Source organism: Peromyscus maniculatus, chromosome 2 (assembly GCF_049852395.1).
Source record: "Peromyscus maniculatus bairdii isolate BWxNUB_F1_BW_parent chromosome 2, HU_Pman_BW_mat_3.1, whole genome shotgun sequence".
NCBI classification, from domain to species: Eukaryota; Metazoa; Chordata; class Mammalia; order Rodentia; family Cricetidae; genus Peromyscus; species Peromyscus maniculatus.
The window spans coordinates 27,736,129-27,760,051 of record NC_134853.1 but is presented as its reverse complement, the minus strand read 5'-3'; the positions used below and the strand labels follow the sequence as shown (position 1 = coordinate 27,760,051).

At 39.5% G+C, this 23,923-nt stretch overlaps 1 protein-coding gene across 6 annotated transcripts in view; it reads left to right on the top strand.

Moving 5' to 3' along the window:
* Positions 1 to 23,923, top strand: part of Runx1t1 (RUNX1 partner transcriptional co-repressor 1) — a 154,664-nt gene that overhangs the window by 101,991 nt on the left and 28,750 nt on the right. For all 6 annotated transcript variants that reach the window (XM_006983281.4, XM_016001809.3, XM_042270823.2 and 3 more), the window contains 4 exons: positions 765 to 946; positions 11,973 to 12,223; positions 17,884 to 17,969; positions 18,529 to 18,730. In XM_006983281.4, coding sequence (XP_006983343.1) covers positions 765 to 946; positions 11,973 to 12,223; positions 17,884 to 17,969; positions 18,529 to 18,730 — 721 coding nt within the window. The remainder of the gene's footprint in view (positions 1 to 764; positions 947 to 11,972; positions 12,224 to 17,883; positions 17,970 to 18,528; positions 18,731 to 23,923) is intronic.

Genomic DNA, 23,923 nt, shown 5'->3' with positions numbered 1-23,923 from the left:
AAATCAAATCCTTGAGTCATGATGACATTTGTATTATTGATTTTATTTTTGAGTGTGAAATATTATTGGGGGAAAGGTGAGTGTACTTCATTTTCTATTGCTGTGCCCTCCCCCATAAGTAAAAATATAAAGAAAATAAATAAAAGCAGCAACAATCTGAATTTATAATATCAAAGCCGCTCATAGTAAATACAATGCTGTCCTTGCTTTCTTTTTGATATCTCACCATGCATAAAATTGCCCTCCTATTTTATTACATTGGAGAGTGTCAGGATTATCTATCAGCCTGTCATATGAAGTTAGAAAGTGACAGAAGATATTTCAGGAGATTGGCCTATTGTTTGACCAGCAAGTCCCTTACTATAATCAAGTGTGCTGAGGGGCCTTTTCTGAGCTTAATGGCACTATGAGTATGTTATATATCCTTTTTTCTTTGGGGAAAACCAACACTTTTTCATGGGTGGAACTTGACTCTTACCTCTTGTAGAACTTCCACAGTTTCGAGGCTCCTAGGAGTCACAGGTGCCACTGGAAGTGTTGGCAGTAAGGAAAAAGAGGAGAGAGAAAGAGACTTGCAGAGGCCAACACCTCACACATGGCTATGGAGCAAGCCAAGCACCCTGTAGTACTGAACCTGAGGCAAGCATGGGCTGACATGGGTGTGGTTACATCATTGCTTGTGCTGCTCCGAGGTTTAGGCATCAAACTCAGCAGGTAGACAGCCCAGAAGCAGCCTTTGACGGTCCCATCTCATGCTCTTGCAGGCCAACCTGCCCCTGCTCCAGCGTGAACTCCTCCACTGCGCAAGGCTAGCCAAACAGAACCCTGCCCAGTACCTCGCTCAGCATGAACAGCTGCTTCTGGATGCCAGCACCACCTCCCCTGTTGACTCCTCAGAGCTGCTTCTCGACGTGAACGAAAACGGGAAGAGGCGAACTCCAGACAGGTGAGAGGGATGGGGCCCCTGGACTAACTGTGGCTTTTCCTCCTGTCTCAAGTATGAAGACATGTTTTAGGTCGCTTGGGAATTGTTAGCCTCCATCCTCTCACAGGACCAGCCTGGGCAGCTTTTGTGCAGATTGACCTGCAGCTTTCATTATTAAAACTAGAATGTAAAGATGAATGATTGATGAGAGTACCAGGTACTGCCAAGGGTTCTTAGACGCACCTCAGCTGTGAAAGTCTCACTTATTACATAGCTTAACCCAACCATAGATTTTACCCTCCAGTGTTTGTGAAAGTTGATGTTCTATTTCCTGAAATCATGATGCATTTGAAAGCTGGCCTATATGTGTTAGTCAATGAACAGAGAGCAGTAGCTATTTGATCTAAGAATTGCTATATGAACTCAGAGAAAACATATGGAAAGCAAGATGAACTAAGTCAAAATAACAGGTATATCATAGAGCTAACAGAACAGTTCTGCTGAAAAGAAATTGTTTACCAGTCAATATTTATCCCATCAGGTTCTCTGTCTCAATCCTGAGAGGTCTAAGGAGAGGAAAGGGAAGCCCCCTCACCATTAGACCCACCTGTTACTTGTTGAATATGGCATACACATGAAACTTCCACATGCCCCATTAAACTATTTTCATGAATACTTCAGCTATAGGGATTCGTAGCTTGAATATGAAGTCTTAGCAGCATTTTGCACAATATGTGTGAACTATGAAGATGCTATGTATATGAAACTATATTCTAGAACTTACGTCTTTACTCTCTTTACTCTCCCTCTTGATCTGTTGTCTTTCTCTGCATTTCAAACAGCTTTGAGAGGTCAGACCTCTGGTACAATTGTGTTCTGCATTCACAGGAACTTAGGAGCCTTGAAATTACCCCGAGACCTTTCTTTCTGGCCAGATGAGTTGCCCTTGAACACATTACTGGCTTTTCAAATCTAAATTATTACAATCAAGCCATGTTACTTGCAGTGATTACCTATCCTCTTAAGCAGTTCTTATGTTACAGTCCATTCTCTTGAAATAAGGTTTCTTCCTCCTTCCCCCTCCCATCCTCCCTCTGTTCCTCTCTCTTCCTTCTCTTCCTCTTCCTTTTGCAGAAGGGTCTCAATGTATAATTCAGGCTAGTCTTGAATTTACAACAGTCTTCTTGTTTCAGCCTTCCAGATTCTTAGATTATTGGCATGAGCTACCAAGCCTGGCTCAACATAGGACTTAAAATTTATATACTTTTGAGGTGTGTGTGTGTGTGTGTGTGTGCTATGTATGCTTATATTTATATTTTATATGCCTTCCTTCATATTCCTCACCAATTATCCTCTTCCTCCTTCAATCAAACCAATTCTCCCCCACAAGTCCTCCCTCACACTTTTTAGTATTTTTTTTCCTTCTTCTCTTTTTGTGGCCAACTGAGTATGATTATGGTTGCTTGCATTAGTATGAGTTGGGACTATTTATTTGAAGAGGGAAACTCATCAGTGACTACACTTCTAAGGAACTTGACCCTTCTTCTAGAAACCATTAACTGCCTCTAGCTTCTTAGTGAGGAGTAGGGCCTTTTGAGTCCCTTCCCCATCTGTCATATAATATTGATAGGCCTAGTCTTATGTAGGTAGCCACTGCTTCTGTGAGTCATGGGTGAATAGCCATGTCATGTCCAGAGGACTGCATTTCATAGCACTTTCCCCATCTTCCTGCTTTGACATTCTTCCTCTTCTGTGATCCTCTTTGAGCCCTTGAAAGGGTGAGATAGATGTCTCATTTAGGGCTGAGTCGCTGTTTAAGCCTTCAGCATTTCAGGTTTTAAATGGAGCTATGTATTCTAAGTATGAGAGCATATCAACCATGAAGATGCTCAAGGGTAGATGGCTTTCATGTGCACTTCTTACCAATCCAAACACATTAACATTGTGGGAAGCGAGTACTGTGTATAGATACTGAGATATTCCACCTTTCTAGGAAGACAAGTACTAAATTGTGAGAAAGAGAGTTTATTTCTAGAAGGGTATAACAGGGGAAGGTTTAGATGTCTATGATAAATGTAAAGATAGCATTCTTGTTTTGATGGTTCCTTGTGTGCACATGTGTGCATTCGGTCAGGTAGACTACACTGTAGGGGTCTCCCATCTATCCTTGTGTGCACATGTGTGCATTCGGTCAGGTAGACTACACTAGGGGTCTCCCATCTGTCCTTGTGTGCACATGTGTACCTTCAGTCAGGTAGACTACACTAGGAGTTTTCCATCTATCCTTTTGTGCACATGTGTGCATTCAGTCAGGTAGACTACACTAGGAGTCTCCCATCTTACCCTGTCTTGATTATTTAGGGACAGTAGCTACAGTCAGATTTCCTGTGAAGGTTTTTTGAATAGAACATTTCTTTCTCAAGCTGATATGTCTTCTATAATGGAGAGATGGCAAATAGGAGGAAGGGTAATGAAAATATGTTGTGTAAATACATTTGTATCTTTTGGGAATTTTATCAGAGCCAAGAAAATATGGATCTCTACAGTATGATTTTGCATATATTTCCTGCATCTTGTTTGCATATGCATTTCCTCTTCTCTGGTTATTTACTTGTATATCCTGCTCTACTATATGAAATTTTATAGAGTACATAGCTGTCTGACAGCACAGTTTTGTTGTTTCAGTGAATGTTTGGTTGGTGCATATGGTCTGACATGGATGAGCAGCCACGGTGAGATTTCGGAGTCTATTAAAGTGGCTCATTAAAAAGATCAATCTGTTTCTGTAATAACACTGGGAGCCATCAGTCACTGGAAGAGGGAAAAGCTGACACCTGAGGAGAAAACACATTTTGGTAATTTGTTCATGACATGTCATGAACAAAAGAACGCTCTATATTTTGTTTACAACTTTGGGGGATTTAAATTCTGTGACGATTGCCAAGCTAGTGTGTTTCAGGGATGGACTTTGGCAAGCTTAACTTTATTCTCATCCCTAAATTTACTTTCACTGGCTATGTTTTATTGTTTTTTAAACTATCATTGTTATTTTTTTTATTTGAGACAGTCTCATGTAATAGGCCAGCCTCAAACTCTCTATATAGCCAAGGAAGATGTCAAATTCCTGATCCTGCTGCCTCAGCCTTGCCAATGTTAGGATTATAGACACACACCACTGAGTGTGGCCAGTGTGATTGTCATTTACAGAGAAGTTCATTCTCTAGGGAAGTTTATGAAACCATTCCTTTGCTTTCTTCTGTACAGAACAGTAAAATGCTTTATAGTTTCTTATAAAATTAGCTGAAGAGTCCCTGAATAGAATTTGTAGGTCTGTGGAAGAATACTGTAGAGCCAAAAACAAACAAATGAACAAACAAAAAACCCAAAAACTAATTTTCATTTTTAAATCATTCTTTTTCTCAAAATATTGTGGAATGAGAATTTTGATTTGTAGGGGACATTTATTCTCATTCATTCTTCTTTCTTTGAGACCTTTTGTCATTTTATAATGTGTCATGCAGAAAGGGATGAGGCACCTTTTCTTTTTATGAACTAGTTATGTATAATGAACAAACAGAGGGAAGTTAGTTCCCCGTAAGGCAGCTCTGATGGCTCATCAGGCCTGAATATGAGCATAGGGAGGAGAATGAGGGGGTGTTTCATCTCCTGGACACTGCCCAGGGAAGGAAAAGGAAGGTTGTGGAAAGATGCTGGTATGATGCTCTCATTGTCGTCTTTCTCTTCTTCCCAGAGCCTCGGTCTAGCAGGCGCCTGTTCTGCCTTGAATATTGTGTTACCATTGTCACTCTGTCTTCTGCAGAGAACTGTTCTCACTCACAAAAGCCGATGAGATGACCTTTGCTTTTGGATGGGGACCACTGCTTGTTTGCCTTCTCTTAAGCCACTCATGTGATTGCTCCTGGGCACCAGTTCTCAGTCGCTATCATCGTCTCGATATGACGGCATTCCTCAGTTTAACACTCTCCGACTTCTGCTTCTGAAGCTGTAGAAAGTGGAGTGATATACACCCCCTAAACATTTCAAAAAGCTACTTGTTTGATTCTTAAACTTACATAATTTGCCACCTGGGAGGGATTGAATGGATGGAGCAAGTCACCTGCTTCCCTTCGTACTTGAGGAAATCAAGGCTTACAAAATTTGCCCAAAGTCACAGAACTTCCTAATAGAGAACGGTTGTATTTATGTGCTGAAATCTTGCAGTTGTACAAAATAGATTTGAGGGTGCAGAATTTAAATAAGGAAATCTCAGTTAAGAATTGGATTATTTTCCTCATCTTCTAAGTCATTTCTTTTCTGTAATTGCAGAAGTAGGTAAATGCCATAGTATAATGTTCTAAGGGTTTATGCATCTTTTTTTTAATGATCTAGGTTTCCTGGCTTAATGAGTAGTTAGTAAATGCCGAAGGTTAGAGATCAAAAGTCTGTCATTCTGAAACTGTGTTGGTTGAATATGTAAGGTTTGGCATCACCTGACTCACCAACTGACCTGTGTGTGCTCATTCTCCTTCATAAAATGAATGAGGGTTCAATCTTCTTGATTTTCGAAAAAGAAAATTTGTAGATATACATTAGCGGAGAACTGCATGATTAATCAGCTTTATAAATAAGAAATAAACCTGTATGATCAACTGCATTTAGCATCCCATGAAAAAGTAGGATTTTTTAAACCATACAGTCATATTTTTCACGTATCATTTGTGCATCCCTCAGTTTCAATAAGTATGCAATAATCTTTGTTGTAATTATTTTCTTAGTCATATCAGTTATGAAGCCTTCTTGTAAATTAGCATTGGCTGAGAAAGATGTAGTTGCAGGGACATTTCCACCACCATGAATTCTAGCTTCAACTGAAGTAGCCTTTTTTCTTGCCACTCCTGTAGGGTCCCAGCTGTTCCAAATACTCCCAATGCCTAGCTTCATATTCCTGTTGATGGTGCCTGGACTCGGTCCTGCATCTAATATGTTATGACTCTATTCATGTGTCACAGCCTGACTCAGTATCTGTTATGTGAATGAAAGGTTCCCAGTTACAATTCTGTAGTAATGGCTACTATTTACTGAGGTCTTAAGATGTTCCAGGCCCCATACTAAATAATCCATCCACTAACCTACAGTGTTATGCATGGATTCAGGAAGGTTGGATACAACGTTTGAGGTAACATGCCTTACAAGAGGGGATCCTAAGCCTAGATTCTCCAACTTTAACACCTAATGTTCTTGAAGCTGTGATTTCCTAATACTGGCCTCTAATTCCACCACTGGAGAACTCAATATTTTTATAAACTTGTTGGATGTCATATATATGTATGTATGTGTATATGTATGTATGTATATTATTCACTCATTCCTCTAGTCCTCTCAGCAGGTCTAAGATAATCATCTTCGTTTTGCAAATGGAAACACTGAATTTCTTAGAAGGTTAAGCCTCCTGTGTGCATATGGCCAGCAAATAGCAGAGCTAAATGCTGGAGCCAACTCTTTGTGATTCAAGTGTGTGAACAAGTGGGTCTCTGAGTCTTGTGCCTTCTGTTGGGTTCTTTTCCTTCTGTTGGTTTGTCTTGCTAACTTCAATGTGATTGTTTTTGTTTTATCTTACTATATTTTATTTTGTTAGGCTTCGTTGTAACATTTTTGGTGGTGTTTTCTTTCTTTTTTTTCCTTTTCTTTTTCTTTTTCTTTTTCTTTTTCTTTTTTTTTTTTTTTTTTTTTTTTTTTTGAGACAGGGTTTCTCTGTGTAGCTACAGAGCCTGTCCTGAATCTTGCTCTGTAGGCCAGGCTGGCCTTGAACTCACAGAGATCCGCCTGCCTCTGCCTCCCGAGTGCTGGGATTAAAGGCGTGCACCGCCACTGCCCAACAACTCCTAGAAGGCTGTTCTTTGATAATGAGAGACAGAAATGGTGGGGAGGAAGGAGAGAAGGAACTAGAAGGAGTAGAGGGAGGGGAAACTGTAATCAGGATCTATTGTATGAGAAGAGAATCCATTTTCAATAAGTCTCATCTTTGTTTTTCCATTGAAACTTGGGGTGGTACATTCCATGTACTAATACCTAAAGCAAAGCACAAAGAAAATAATCCCCTCCCACTGGAAAAATTGTTCTAGCTAACCTTACTACAGTTATTTTCAGTAGTATATAAAATTACTTCTTCCCCCAATAATCTTTATTTATTTTTAAAAGATGTATTTCTTAAAGACCTGAATGAGCATAGCTATGAATGGCCCAGGAACCAAACGTGGAGATTGGCACAATGACCAGGAGAAACTGGAGGGCTCCGACTAGAGTGTACAGATGGGAAGTTAGAACATAACGGCAGTAAGAGAAAGCATGGGCTATTTCTGCAGTGGCAGAGATCAGAAGATGCAAAGGGGACAGCCAGTGACACTCTCGCTGTGGAACAGATGGTCAGTGTCAGGAGGCATGAGAGGGAAAAATCCCTTCCTCCCACTGGGGGAGGGAGGCTCAGGTGGCTCTCTGAACCTGCATGTGAAAATCTTTGAAGGTCTAGGCATTTTCTGTGTGGCTGGAATAGCAGACATCCACCTGCCTTGCATATCGTTCTGCAGACAGTTGTGTGTGTTGCCAAAACGTGTCTCTCTTGGGTAGTTGTAGCAATAGAAAGATTCAAGGTGCTTTTCTCCATCTGGCCCCCTGGTGTCTGTTCTGTGGCATTCCGATATCTGTTTCTCTGTCCCTCATCATCTAAATGTCCCCCTTCCTGCAGATTGATAGCAAAACACAGAAATCACAGCTTTTCATGAAGGATTAGCTTTGGTTTTCTTTTTAAAGAGGCAGGAAGATTGACAATTTTTTTGTTTGTTTGTTTCAGATGCACATCAAGAAAAAAATGTCTGATGTGGAATTCTTATTTAAAGTCATCCATTTCTGAACAATCTATGAAGGAACTTCTTGTACAGTTATGCTTTAAGAATGATTTCCCCCCCTTTGAGTCAAGGTGCAGTTAGTCATGCTATGGAAATCTTAACAAATAGCACATGTCAGAAGATGGAAGATATGTTTGATATTGAGTTATTAATACCCTTTATCTTTTCTTTAATAGAATTTTTTCCTCCTAAAATTGAGATATAGACATAGAATTTTAAGAAAAAAATAATGTAAGTCTTTGTGCTTGACAGGGGGGATTTCATATTAGTGTCTCCTTCTAGCTCATTTTCTCAGAGGGACAGTCCAGGTTGACTGTAGTACCTGTGGAAACTAACAGCAAACAAGCTGGGAGTACAGCCCTGGCCGTGCTTAGATGCTGGCTCAGTGGGACAGTGATAAGACAGGCTGGAGATCAAAGCATTTGGAGTCAGAGGGGATGGGCCAGAGGTGTATTAGAGACCGTCAACATAGTCTAGGTCTACAGAAGACATGTGCTGAATTCTAGAGACATTTTAGAGGTGGTGAAGGAAGGGAGGGCAGGGTGAGTCCACTCAGTTTGAAATGCCTGCTGAGCCCAAGTACGTGGGCATCTAAGGCACTTGATGGAGGTATATATCCACCTGTTATGCAACCAAGATTAGAAGTTTAACTACTGCTTCTTTTTGAGACAGGGTTTCACTCTGTGGCATAGTCTGGCTTTGAACTGTCAATCTTCCTGTGTCAGTTTCCTAAGTGCTGGGATTACAGGTGTACACTACCACACCAGGGCCAGTCTTCCCCATTCTGTAGTTTCTTAGGCAATGGAGCATTGCCTATACCCAGACAAGTTTTCCAGGCTGTTTGGGAACAATGAAAAGGTATTTAATTTTGCCTAATACACTTTGAAAAGGGCAACAAATAAAAATGCAAATATGAAATTTACCTAAGCAAATGAGGTATAGATGGTTATTGGCATTTCTAAGACAGAGAGACAAATAGCAATTAAGTTGTTTTAGTTACTACTCTGGACACAGGTCTGTAAGTAAAGTGCATTATAACTAGACAGGGGTGCCCCAAGGAAGCTTCCTAGATCTATATCAGTGCTCTGCTGTGAACTATAACTACTCTCACTGGGATGTATTTTATAACTTCCCCGGAGGGGACTCAGGCTAGAATGCAGGGGCCTTAAAGAGAGAGGACAAACTCCAGACCTAGCTGTGTCCACGTCTCAGGGCTTGGAAATGGGCATTGTTTCATGTAATCAGGTCATTTGAAGTAAAAGCCCTGATTAGAGGCTCATGTAGGAATGGAGGTAGATAGTAAATCTATCCATCTGAGAAGTGGCAAGACTCTTCAACTGTTGCATGTTGCTGCTGATGTCACTGAAATAAGGAGAAACAAAAGCCATAAGCTGTACTTGTGTGACACAAATGTGTCAAAGATGTTTTGGTGTATAGAAGTGCTAAGGGGCTGCTTTAGGATATTTAGAGTATGTTTTTATTTCTACACACACACACACACACACACACACACACACACACACACATACACACAACTACAAATAATATATTCTGTAACACAGTAGAGAACTTGACATGAGATAGCTGGGTTACACATTTAAGTTTGTCCAGAAAGCCATCATCCCTGGATGTTTTAATCTTTATAGTAATACCCTTAGCCACGTTAGAATATTGTAACAGAGGCACTGGAATTGTTGAGTTTTCAAACCTGAAGGGACCTCAGCTGTCATCTAGTCCAGTGGTTTTCAAACTTGATTTTTTAGCAGCAGATTATTTTTTCTTTAAAAATGAAATCTTAGGCAGAACCTCATTTTATAAAACAGGTAAGAATAATCAGTGGGTTTTGCTGGACCTTTAAATCCTGATTGGCAGGGCAAGCAGTCCTTTATTGCCTACAGAATCCTGTATGCACGTCAGGTGTCAAAGTTTGAAAACCACTGATCTAGTCCAACCCTTTCATTTTACAGATGAGCAAACTGAGGTCCAAAGAGGTTAAGTGACTTGCCCAAGGTCACACAGCTAGTCGTGGAAGAGCCAGGACTAGCTCTCAGGTCTCTTGACTTCCAGTCCCGTGCTCTTTCCACTACACCACACTGCCAGTAAGGTAGGTGCTGGGTTAGCATTATGTTCATAGCTCGTCATGGTCTTCACTGCTTTCCGACTGATGTATCCTGGTAATATGTACTGAATGTCAAACTGTATTATTCAAAAATGTATAGGATATGAAAGTACACATTAGAATCACAGAGACAGACACCATAAATCAATATCTAAAATGTTTCTTTCCACTTTGAAAATTATTTAGGTAATGTCTGAGCTATATGGGATACTTCAGTCTGATTCCAGTGATCAATATGTATGGAGTCAGTATGTTAAGTGCAGACATATGCTTGATGGGAGCAGCATTGAGATTTCTGGCTGCCATTCCCATGGTGGCCATGAACCACTGTCATTTCCAATATCGGCCATGTCTCTCATCTCCTGTAGCTTGTAGTGGGCGTGTACTCATTTCACATTAAACTCTGTAGACTTTCCCTCTGTTCCTTGGGTGCTCGCACTCTTGGCCTCCAACCCCTTTATCCTCCCCTAGCTGGTGTGTGTAAATTGTCACCAGGACTCCATCCTTCAGAAACAGATGGGAAGGTCTTTGCAGACTCCTGTTGCCTCTGCTTATATACCCATTGATTCAGTTTTCCCTCCAAGGCTTATTTGCTATAACCAGACAAGGACTGTCAACCAATGCTAGGAAAGAGGGAAACTGTCTAATGGGCTCTCTAGCTATGTATCTTCCTAAAACTGGAAAGGCACGTTGAACTCTGCAGCCTGTGTGAATTGGTAAGATTCTTATAAGGTGACTTTCCTAGGAAAATGGATGGCCAATGCTCTGCTTCCAGACAAAGTGAGATGCAAGTTGTTCCTTTCTTACTGAGTTTGTTAGGTTAGTCTGTGAGAAGCAGAGATGTATTCAGCGAGAACCTCTTTAGTGGTACTTGTCTCTGCAAATCTGGGAGCAGCGATTAGGTATCTGGTTTCCTTTATGAAATGCATTTCTCCTGAGTGTCAAGTTCACAGTGCTGTACAGTACGTGATGAAGTTCATTTGGAGGTATTCCTGTCCTGCTTTTCAACACTGAAACCCCAGGCAGGACACACAAACTCTCTAGGGATGAATTTACTCAAACTTAAAATCAAGTAGGTGCAAGGGCTGAGGGTATAACTTAGTGATAGAAAATTTGCATGTTGATTCCTTGGGTTCAGTCCCAGCACCACTCCCTACCTCTAAAATAATAAGAAAAAAGTGACCTAGATTTTCCTTTTAGCCTCAGCTATCCGTAGGACTATTGACTGATACCTTTTTTTTGGTGACAGAAGATAATGTTGGGGTTCTAGACTTACTGTATGAGTTCAGTTGGATCATTTCATGCAAACAGAATCTGGGAACATTTTGGATCTTTGAGATCAAGTTCTGTAACCTTTGGTCATTCGTGGCCATCGAGCACCTGAAATGTGGCTTCTGGAAACTGAGTTTCAGACTTCATTTCATTTGAATTAACTTACACTGCCATTTCCAACAACACAGGTCTCAGGTGTCAGGTGCCAGGTGGGATAGATTGGTACACAGTATTCATCTTGATAGTAATGATGCTCTACTCTGATGAAATATCACTGAACAATAGGTCTTTTCTCTGAGTTTTTTTTGAGACAGGATTTCAATATGTAGCTGATGTTGGCCTTGAATTCGGTCCTCCTGCCTCAACCTTCCTGCTGCTGTAATTATAGGTGTGAACTAGCTTTGCAACAGCTACTAGGGTAGCTTGCTAGAAATTAAGCACCTCTCTGATTAGTGTGTCATCTGTAGAAGGAGACTGGGTTTCCTCTTATTTCTGACTTGATCACATGAACTGTAGCTGTGAAGGTATTTGCTAGTTTGGTGACAAGTGTGGCATTTTCTGCTCGTAGCCTGGTGATCCGTTCAGGCTGAGCATGGGTTTTAGTGGATCCTTATAGAGATTCTGGGAAGCTTAAACTTGTGAATTACTGGCCAGTGAAGAAATGTTCTCTTGGATATCATCACAAGCTCAAGTTGGAGGATCTGAACTATGTTGACTCCTTTATAAAACAAAACTCTTTTTCTTCCTTCCTCAGAACCAAAGAAAATGGCTTTGACAGAGAGCCTTTGCACTCAGACCATCCAAGCAAGCGACCATGCACTATTAGCCCAGGCCAGCGGTACAGTCCAAATAATGGCTTATCCTACCAGCCAAATGGCCTGCCTCACCCCACCCCACCTCCACCTCAGCATTACCGTTTGGATGATATGGCCATTGCCCACCACTACAGGGACTCTTATCGACACCCCAGCCACAGGGACCTCAGGGACAGAACTAGACCTATGGGTAAGAATGGAGGGTCTGTTTTCTTCTTTGGGGATTGGATTTTGGAAGATTTATGCCATTACTTCTCAACTCAGTTTGAACATGTAATCTGATAGTGCTAAACACCTCTCTTTATGTTGTCTCCTTTATGAAGAAACTCTATCAATATGCTGTGTCTCTTCTTAAATCACTTGGAGTTTAATTAACTAATTAATTAACTTTGAGAAGTGGCTTGTTATGTAAACCAGGTTGGCCTCAAACTTGCAAATCCTCTGCTTCCTGAGTGTTGGGATTCTAGGCATGCACCACTGTACTGGGCATCACTTGCATGCTTTAAGAGAACAGATTAACTTTTTGGTTTTGGAGGAGGGCATTAAATATAAACCATCAATTCTAGTTTCAAAAGCAAGATGGAGTTTCCTTGAATTCTTTCTTAATATATGAAGTTTCAAGTATGATCCAGCCACAGATTTTTTTTAATTATTTTCTTTCATTGAAATTTTGTGTCAAAGTTGATTTTTATATTTTCTTTATCCATACTACTTCATATTTCCAATGAATTATATGGCATGTTGTCTGTGGCCTAACTTGACAGGTATTCTTTAAGGAATAGTTTGGTGGTACATTATTCAAAAATGCTAGGGATAAGAGTTAGTGTCAAATTTACATCAAATATCAAAAAATGGAAGGAGTGGCTTTGGGCAAATATATATTCTATTTGCCTGTATCCATGCCTTCATTTCACAAATTACTGAAAGTGAAGTTTTTAGGAGACATTACCTTGTGCAGGACAAGTGTCAACTATGGGAACATCAGAGGCAAGATGAATGGTGTAAGCTGTGACACATGACTGTGGTTGAGGAGGTGGCATCAATCGATTAGTAAGTATGCCCTTCTTGAGGGCATCTTAGTTCCTAATTTTTGCAGAGTACCACTGGGAGCAGTAATCTGCTGCCCTTCTTTTTGGATCTCATACATTAGGGGGCATCCTTTACCACAAAACTGGTTGTTGGCAAATTTACTGAGCAGGGGGAATTTGAAATTTGGTGGGCAGCAGATAAGGGATGAAGTTTAACTGGGAAAACAGAAAACTGAGCAGAGGATGCAGAACTCTGGGAAATAGTCCACCCTCTGGCCACTGCTTGAATAGTAGTGACAGTTGCTTTTGTTTTCTTCACTGGCAGATACCTGATATGCAGAAGTTGATAGGAAATTTTCAACTAGGTTACCAGGAAGTAGTAGTTATCATATGACAGGTCTTGTTGCCTTTCTGCGTATAGCCTTCTGAATGTATAGCAAGGGAGAGTGAGAGGAGAGACGATTGAGGCTTTGCTTGTGAGATAGTTAGTACTTCTGGCCCCCACAACAGCCATTTCTACATTTATATAGCATGTCAGAAAAATGGCAAAGCATATAATTTGTGCTTTCTTAGTAGCCAATCTGATGTTCAACCAAGTAATATTTCTCAGTCTGGACTGATACTTTGACCTATACATCAGATACGGTAACAATCTCCTTTGCAAAAGCTTTACTATTCATTTATGACTTAATGCCTGAAAACCATAACTGCTCATTTCTCTTATTTAGTCATTCATGCATTCTTTCATTCTTTTATTCATTTATTTATTCATTTATTTATCTATCTATCTATCTATCTATCTATCTATCTATCTATTTATTTATTTATTTATTTATATTTTGAGACTTTTGAGTCTTTCTATATAGCCCGGGCCACTCTAGAACTAACTACATAGACCAGCCTGGCCTCAAAGTCACAGAGATCCATCTGCCTCTGCCCCTCCCAAATGATAGGATTAAAGATGTTCACCACCACACCCAGCTAAAACTTCTCATTTTTAAATAGCAGCGAGTCCCCTGGCCACTGTGAAACTGGCTCAAGAGATGTCCAGTTGTGGGCATAGAAATGGTCTGTTTCTTAGGCAACAACTGGTGTTTGGCAAAGTATTAGTTACTGTGTCCCATTGGGTAATCAACACAGAAGTAATTATGCTTATGTGCACTGATTGTGTTTTTATGCAGTAATGTGAAATGTTCCCTTATGAATTATATCTGCAACCACTGGTTTCATGCACTTTTCTCTAGACCATATGTCGCACCTTTTAATTATACCAGCTTATAAAACTAATAGTGCTAATCTCTAGATATGTGTGCAACTACTTAGCTGTCCCTAAAGTCTGGCAGAGTTTGGTGTGTGTTAATGTAAAATAAAATCTGTATGATAAACAAACTGTGGTCTTACATCAAGCTGCCATTTTGAGGGTAGAAAAATCTTCATCAAGGTATGGTGTATAAATGCCTCTTACATGTAAGGACATATACTCATTAGAATAATTAAATAAAGTCACTTGGTATGCAGCATTAGTTTATCAGTAAGCTTAAAATTTGGACCCATTTATCTAGAATTTTCTGAAGCTAAGAACAAATTAAGTCTCAGCATTAGTGCCAAGTATCTCATGAATGGTCAGTGTCCTCTTTATTCATCGTCCCTGTTTCCCCCTTACATCCTTCTGTGATCTTAGTATGATCCAAACCATGTGAGCTTGAGGACTTAAGTGTGGGAAACTGAGATACTGATAAAATTAAATTTTCATTTTCTTATATTTTTCATTTTCTAATTCAATTAGACCAAAAAAATGACCTTCAGACTTTAAACACATTGGGCCAGTCCAATATTTCTTCACCAAATACTGAGGATCAAACATGTTTCTAATGTTGTTATTGGTATTAATCTTTAATGAGATGCATGGAGCCCAGTACTGTTCCACAAATGCTGGGCTGCTATTAACTACAAACATCCTAAGACTCATTAATTGTCCTGGGCGTTAAGGATGTGGATCAGTATTGATGTAGTGAGCTGAAGCCTTGACATATTTGTGACTTCTATAATTCTTGATCCTTATAGGAATATATCTAGATGCCACTGTCATGAGTGTCCCTGTCACATTTATATTCTTATCACTCTCTAGTTGTTTTCTGTGATGACTAATTTTAACATTAGTGCTTTTTCCTCTAAAAACACAGGCAACAAATAAGTCAACAAAAATTACATATTTGCAAACATTTCAACTTGAAATAATCACAACAAACAGAGCAATAACTAAATATTACTTTCCCTCAGTGTCTTTTCTATTATGCAAATCAGTAAAACATATTTGCAGTTTTCCTTTTTTACCAATAGGTGGCATTGACAATTTTAAGTTTTAAATTGTATCTCTGAATACTTTCTAATTGGACAGAAATAATGCAAAACATTTTATACTTGGCATTTTTTTTTTATCCTAAGAAAGAACTGTCATGAATTTATTTAATCCAATCAGTCATAGACACACATATACTCATGAATGAAAACAGCCTTGTGACTCATCCTGTTTTTTCCTCTAAATCAGCTCAGAGAAAGATTTCTAAGCACTTATGTTTCACAGTAAGTGGAACACAGTGTCTTCTAAGTCTAGTGTCGTTTTGTGCATACAGAAGGCCTTCCAGGAAGAGGCCTTCATGTCTAGAAACCCCAGACTTGCCAGCCCTGGTTTTCTGTTTAGAGTAACATTGTGAGGAGTGCGAGCCAAGTGCAGAGACTCAGCCATTTAAAGTGGAAAATGATGTCATAGACTAATTGCCTTTCTTTAATAGAATGTAAAGGGGCTTTGTCCAAAGTGACTCTGTAAGATGACCTCTCATCAGACCTTTCTGCCCTTTCAGTGAGACACATGGTCTTTGTGTTCCTGTGAGCATCTTAGCTAACATCTCATCATTAATGTCAGTACTGAGCCAGGAGTAATGGCTCACATCTGTTATGTCAGCAGTTGGGGTGGGCTGAATCGGGTGGAGTGGCCATGAATTCTAGGCCAGTCTGGGCTAGAGTGAAACTATGTATTAGGGAAAACATAAACTGGTGCTCACTTGGTAAACATTTCCATATTGCCTTGTATTTGTGTGTACCCATGGATGTAGAGTGTAGAGATCAGTATTAGTTCTCTTTCTTGATCCCCGTCTTACTTTGGGACAGAGTACATTGAACCCAAAGCTCAATGATTGGTCTAGACTGGCTGGCCAGTGAGCTGAAGGAATCCTCTGTAGCTAGAGTTTTCCTGCCTTGCCCACAGTCAGGACAAATCTTTGTCACCTGCCAGTCCCACAGCCGCTCAGACCCAACCAAGTAAACGCAGAGATTTATATTGCTTACAAACTGTATGGCCATGGCAGGCTTCTTGCTAACTGTTCTTATAGCTTAAATTTATACCTTGCCACGTGGCTCATGGCTTACCAGCATCTTCACATGCTGCTTGTCCTGGCAGCGGCTGGCAGTGACTCCTTCTGCCTTCCTGTTCTTTCTTTTTTCCTCTCTGTTAGTCCTGCCTATACTTCCTGCCTAGGCACTGGCCAATCAGTATTTTATTTATTGACCAATCAGAGCAACACATTTGCCTGCCATACAGAACATCCCACAGCGATCCTCTGTCTCTGCCTCCCCAGGAACGGGATTGAAGGCATGTCCTGGTTTTTCATATGGGCACTGAAGATCCAAATTTAGGTCCTTCTGCTTGTCTGGCACGTACTTCATTGACTGAACTATCTTCCAGTCCACGTTAGTTTTCTTTTCTTTTCTTTTTGGTTTTTTGAGACAGGGTTTCTCTGTGTCATTTTGGTGCCTGTCTTGGATCTCGCTCTGTAGCCCAGGCTGGCCTTGAACTCACAGAGATCCACCTGGCTCTGCCTCCTGAGTGCTGGGATTAGAGGTGTGCGCAACAGTGATGCAAAAGAGGCCTAATACACATGATGTTTGAGCTAGAATTTTCATTTTTTTTTGTTTTGAAAATTTATAGGTTCTTTTGTGATTGGCATATTGATTTTTTTTCCATAAAGACTGTGGTATGGTGCTATGTATGGTGGTTTCTGCCCAAATTCCCAACACTTTGTAGACTAGAGTGGAAAGATTGAGAATTTAAGGCCAAAGTGGGCTTCAGAGTGAGTGCTAGGCCAGTCTGCTCATTATGGGGAGACCTTGTCCCTAATAACAAACAAAACAAAACAACTGAAAAGGAAAGAAAGATCTTGTTTCTTCTTACTTTTTGCATTTTGGTAAGTTGAGTGGTCATTTGTAACTTTCATATTATCCCAACTTTTGTTTATGGACCTAGTTAGATATGTAAGATCTAGTAAGATTATATTCTCCTCTAAGTGTACTAAAAAGTGAAATTTTTACCATGCTTCTTTTGAAAAAGTATAGCCCAACCCACTTAAAATAAATTATACTGTCCTTATTTTTAATGCACGATAGCCACATTTGATACTGTATTGGCTGATTGATTGATTGATTTCTGGGAATTGAACCCAGGGTTCTCACATTGCTAAATATAGTCTCTACTTCAACCTAACTTGTTACTGCAAATACAAGATTTCTTGGATTCATTAGAATTCAGGAATATGATGTGGATTCCACATCTGTGAGGTCTCCTATCAAAGTCATTATATTGGGTGGGAGGAGGGAAGAGATGGGGATCTGTGGTTGATTTGTAAAATGAATAAAAAATTTCTTAATTAAAAAGAAACAAAGTCATTATGTGTCACATCCTGTAGTTGTTGCTGTGTGCTGATATTGCAGATATTGACTGTGTGCTGGAGGCTTTAGCATGATTAAGCCTTCTTCTCTACATTTGTAGGGTTACATGGCACACGTCAAGAAGAAATGATTGACCACAGACTAACAGATAGAGAATGGGCAGAAGAATGGAAACATCTTGATCATGTAAGATATCAGTAATTTTTTGAGCTAAAATTGTTTTATGAACAAGTAAGGTGAGGTTTTTTGTGAGTGCTTTGAAAGTATGGCAAGTTCTGTTCTTAAAAAAATGAGTGTGAATATTTGAAGTAGTGAAAGTGAATATTTGAAGAAGAACATATGATCTGATTTCTAAACTGATATGAATGTTACTTAAGAGAAATATTAGATCTTGGAAGAGCACAGATCAGCTGGTCACTGTTTTATTGTGGAAGGGTCACTTGGTTCATAGCTTAGTGAGCTCTATATTTGGAAAGACAGATTTACTGTTAGGTAAGTATCTATCTGTCATGACTCCATCTATACCTCCTATTTTTTCCCTCCTCATTTCTGTTGAATTTGTTCAATTATTGGGTCTGAGTTTCAGATCTTTCCATCAAATGTCTTTCCATCAAAATCTTACACTAAAGCCTTCAGGAAGAAAACATTATATTTCATTGGCTTGAAACAGTGTGTTTCATTACTCATCCGTGTTTTAATTTGCGGTGATGTGTATAATCGTCTTTCCCTCCTGTTCCTCACATAGCTGTTAAACTGTATAATGGACATGGTAGAAAAGACGAGACGATCCCTCACTGTTCTCAGACGATGTCAGGAAGCAGACCGGGAGGAACTGAATTACTGGATCCGGCGCTACAGTGATGCCGAGGACTTAAAAAAGGGCGGCAGCGGTAGCAGCAGCCACTCCAGGCAGCAGAGTCCCGTCAACCCAGACCCAGTTGCATTAGGTACTTTCATTTTGTTTCTCAATTGAGTACCTTGAACACCTATTTCATATTCTATTCATTACGACTCTTTTTTAACATGTGTTTCTGAAAATAAGGAGTCCTGAGGAAATTTAAGGTCAGTAAACATTTTCTATACCCTTGACTTCAAGGAAAGAAGGCAAATTGGTATGTTAAGAAATGGTGATAAAACTCAAACTTTTTCCAGGTAAATATACTGAGCTTATGGCAGAGTTTCAGAGCTGAACCAGACTGTGCCCTCCTTCATTAGCTAGCTATTAAGAAGGGACTCTGCCTCAAACCTGCCAACATACATGTTCAGCCATGTGACTGGGGTGCCAACATTTCCAGCAAGGTTTCTATGGGTCTCTTTAAAAGAATGCACTTTGGGAATCGTGTGCGTGCGTGTGTGGGTGCGTGAGTGTGTGTGTATACATGTGAGTACTGTGCTTGTGGAATTCAGAAGAAGATGTCAGTTCCTTTGGAATTAGAGTTACTGATGATTGTTAAGTTGCCAGTTGCCTGACATGGATGCTGAACTAAGACCCTCTGAAAGAGCAGTGTATGCTCTTAACTGCTGAGCTATCTCTTCAGCATCTTTTCTAAGTTTTCATTAAGACCTAGTCTGGAAGACAGTCTTGTTCTGTTGCTATGTCTCATCAAACAAACAGAAGCCAGCTTCCCCCAAAGCCCCTCTGGATGGGAGACAAGAATGCTATAATACAGTGTGCTTATGCCACATGAAAATTAATGATTAAAAATGTAGCACTCCTATTATTTATCTTTATTTAGATTGTTTACTCTTGATTTTATTACTTATAGTTATATAATGGGACTGTGTTATGACTACATGAAACTATATTTAGTGTTGATATTTGTAGATTGTCAAGGTAAAAAATAGAATATAATCCCAAAGGCTCTAAAAGATAAATTCAACCTGAAAGCATTTCAAGTGGCCTGAGAACTTGTCGCTAAATGAATAATGGGTTCTATCATTTACATTGCTAGCCATTGTGAGTGTGCATTATCTGACTAAACATCGTGGAGATGGACGTGTATGGACCCTCATTCTGTCCGCTTACGTGTTCACCTCTTCCCCACCTGCTAACTCAGTTTTGCCCATATACAGAATAAACCTGTAACCTTGAATCATTAGTACAATAGCTGATGTATTCAAATAAAAAATTTGAGGCATATTTATCTGGCTATCGATTTCACATTATCCCTTTTAAAAATAAAATTATTCCCAGCAAATACAGTTTCCTTTGCATTTAGATTTGTGGATTTCTGCAAACCCTTGAAGGCTGAACACTCATTACCATAATAAATATTAAATAAAGAAAAATTCCTAGCCATATAATTTACCTAACAGGCATTATTCTGAAGAGTTTACGGGCAAAACAGTTTTATTTGTCAGGTTGCATTAAGGCACATAATGAAAAAAGAATTAAGTCTGATTTGAACTGGTATTGGTCTAAACAAAGCTATGTGGAGCTGAGTACAATAAGCATCTTGTTTTTATTTTCTTATTGTGAGCAAAAATTGGTTAATGTGGCAGATTTGCTAAGAAACAAAGGGGGATGTTTGTAACCACTGAATGTAGGGAAAAAATTGAGAGCCCTAAAATAAATAAGCCTTCAGGAATATAGTGTGGTTGGCTCTGTGGAGCATATTCATGGAGTCATCCCTTAAACTTCATGCACTTATCATTTTCGAGGCACTGTAAGGAAGATTCTTCATTCTGGCCTTGAGGAAGAGATAGGCAAAGATGCAACTGAGGCTACGGGCTGTTATCTGCTCTGCAGTGCTAAAGATGTTTCAGAAAATCACTGGACTTCATCCTTAAGAAAGATGCTGCTTAGCCATGGATGTGGTCTACTTTGTAGGTAGTCACCACCATTGCATAGACTCTGACCAATGTTGGTGAATGGTCACATCCTCCAGAAAGGCAGCCTCAGGTCTCTGATACAAAACCAAAATAATAAACTTGGCTTAAAAAAAATGGCATAGATGTATATGAATTACTGCCTTTAGCAATGCCTGGTGAATTCATATTTTTGATCAAGCTGAGATGTCGCTTTGGCTTTCAACCTTTATAGGTTCTACTCTTCAAAGGCTACATAACATTTTGAGCTTCATTGTTTAGACTATTAAAAGAATCATGTGCTTTTGGGACATAGAACCTTAGGCTGCCTACTACTAAGTCATTGCCAAAATTGTTAAGAGCTGTGCAGTTCCCAGATTCTAGCAGCTAGTGGTTATTTTTCTTGTGTGTCTTTGCTGCTTGATTTGTGAAGTCTATGAATTCCATTTTCTGGAGCCGGTTTGTGGCTGAGTGAGAGGAGACATAGTTTCGATCAGAGACCACTATTATGTAATAAACTGCTTTCTGTCCTCCAGGGTTTGAATTGAAGCAATGAATGAGTAGTAAAAAGATTATAAATTATTGGCAAATAAATCCATTTTCTTTTCCTGGAAAGTGTTTAATGAGGTTCCTGTGGGCAGAGAAAGCTACAGCAGATATATATATTATAATGTTGTAAGTTGTTTATTTTCTAAGGGTTGAAATGGTTGGTCTCAAATGAGACCTTCAGAATATATTGTAGAAGATATGTTTGGCTCAAATCCATCCCTCCTCCCATCCCTAACTTGGAAATTATAGAGATGTTTAGCATTTTTAAATGGTGTTGAGGGACTGTGTGGAGGAGAATTTAGATCTAGGACTGATGTGCTAGAAGTTTGTTTGACTCAATACCAGGATCACTTTTGAAATGTATCCACAGAATTAAGTCACTGAGGGGGAATAGAAAAATAATGCAATTAATCTATCACTAATTGAATTTTAGAAGTTTTCTCCAGATATAACATAGAGACTCTGTTGTGAATTATCTTCCAAATTTTAAACACTGAGAACATCAGTATGTTCTCATCATGTTATCTTCATTCTTTAAATAAAATACAAGCTGATATCTTAAAGCACTTTTCCCTATGTAACTCAGCCTGGCCTCCAACTTGCTTTGTAGCTGAGGATAACCTTGAGCTCCTGATCCTCCTGCCTCTTTCTCTAAAATTCTGGGATTGCAGGCATATGCACCATTCCTGCCTTCAAGGACTTTGCAAAACATGATTTTTCATTTGAAAAAAAAAAAAAAGATACTTATTCTTGTATCTTTGCTGTACTGAAAGCAAAAAGGGTAAAATGCTGTAGAATAATCCTTTTGTACATTGTGAAGACATGTTATTCTCACTGTTAATGAAAAGCTCATTGGCTGATGGCTGGGCAGGATTTTCAGGGCAGAGAGAATACTGAGAAGAAGGGTAGAATCAGAGGAGACACCATGAGACACAGAGCTAGCACAGTGGGAATTATGTACATGAGGTAAATGAGCCTGGCAGCACATACATTAATAGAAATGGATTAATTTAGGTTATAAGAGCTAACTAAAAACAAACCTAAGATATTGGCTGAGTACTTAAAATTAATATTAAGTCTCTGTGTGGTTATTTGTGGACATATTCTTTGTTTTGTTATTTTTTTCAAGACAGGGTTTCTCTGTGTAGTTTTAGATCCTGTCCTGGAACTCACTCTGTAGCCCAGGCTGGCCTTGAACTCACAGAGATCTGCCTGGCTCTGCCTCCCGAGTGCTGGGATTAAAGGCCACCAACACCCGGGTGTTGGTGGCCTTTAATATATATATGTATTATTCCTCACTTGCTGTCCAGGAAAAACTCTATTCAACTGCTAACAGCATTAGAAAAGTACTCTTCAAACTATTGTCTTTCCTTTTAAAGTGTGACCCTTATACCTTTATGTATTGTTACCTTGTTTACTTGACAGGAAGGGTAGTAGGGTGAGAATTGGCAGATTCAGTCACTGACACGGAATTCTTCTGGCATTTATAGCCAGCTTGCTGGCTGGCCCTGCTGCGCTCCCTGCATGTTTGGGTCCATGGCACTCCTTCCCTGTGTACCTTCCCCATGCAGTGTGTTGCTTGTATTACCCTTTTGGATCCTAACATTTTTATTTTCCTTAAATTACCTCCTCTTCACTTGCTTGGAAGTGCTCTAGAATCTTTCTGCAGTTCATTGTGTATCTCTATTGTTTTCAAGAATGTTGCAACAAAAATCTTTAGAAAGGGACTTTTTATTTTTTAAAGTTATCTAATAATGTGTTTAAGGCTAACATCGGAAACTAACATCAGGAGCTCTGACGTCTGATGGCGTAAATTCCTTGTAGATTTTGGAAGAATATTGAGATGGTAGGGCAGAGATTCAGCAAGTGCCTCTGTGTGGATTTTGGTAGGAGCTAGCTCATTCCAGAAAAGTTTTTGACTGATTTAGGTGGGAGGAAAAATGAAGCTGGCCTTTTATAACTGGTCCAGCTGTTCCAAGGTTTCTTGAAATGATGGAGGTGTTCATACTTAAAAGTCTCTCCGTTGGCAAGTGCTATGGCACAGCAGCACTGCTTACTGGGATTCTCCTGGGCATCTGATCCAGGCCGTACTGAAAGTGCAGACTCCGAGCAGACCTGGAATGGAATCCTTGGTTCCCTCTACACTGGTGAGGTCTGTCGGGTCGCAGGTCTCACCGTGTCCCGGTTTCCTCATCTGCAGGTCGTAGCCAGTTCTACCAGACTGAATTAAGAGGCATAGAAGTGAAAGGGGGTGTCTGACTCACAGTAGATAGGCCATGAAGATTATGATAATCTTCAAAAGGATTGGAAAGAATAGTAGTAAATGACGTTGGTGGATTTTTTTTGGGGGGGGGAGGGGGTTGACATCCAAGATTGTAACATGTTAGTGGATTCTTACTTTTTTCAGCTACAAAATATTTCCAAGCATGGTTTTTATTGGCAGAGAAATTTAAAAAGGAATTTTGCCTTAAATATAATACTGTATTTAATTCATAACCCATGACTATAGGAAAATAGTTTTCCCTCAACCAAAGAAACATTTTTCAATTTCTCTTCTGCCAGAATATAAAAACCATAAACAAGTTGTTCAGAACAGAGCTGCATGTGAAATTTGATTTTTATATACTTGCATTGATTTTTTTTTTGTAATCACATCATAAAGTTCATCTCATGGCCGTACAGCCAGGTCCATAATGCAAATGCCTGTCATGTTTTTAAAAATCTACTTTATTTCATGATATTATATTTAGAACACTACAAATTAAATATACCTGTCTTTGCAA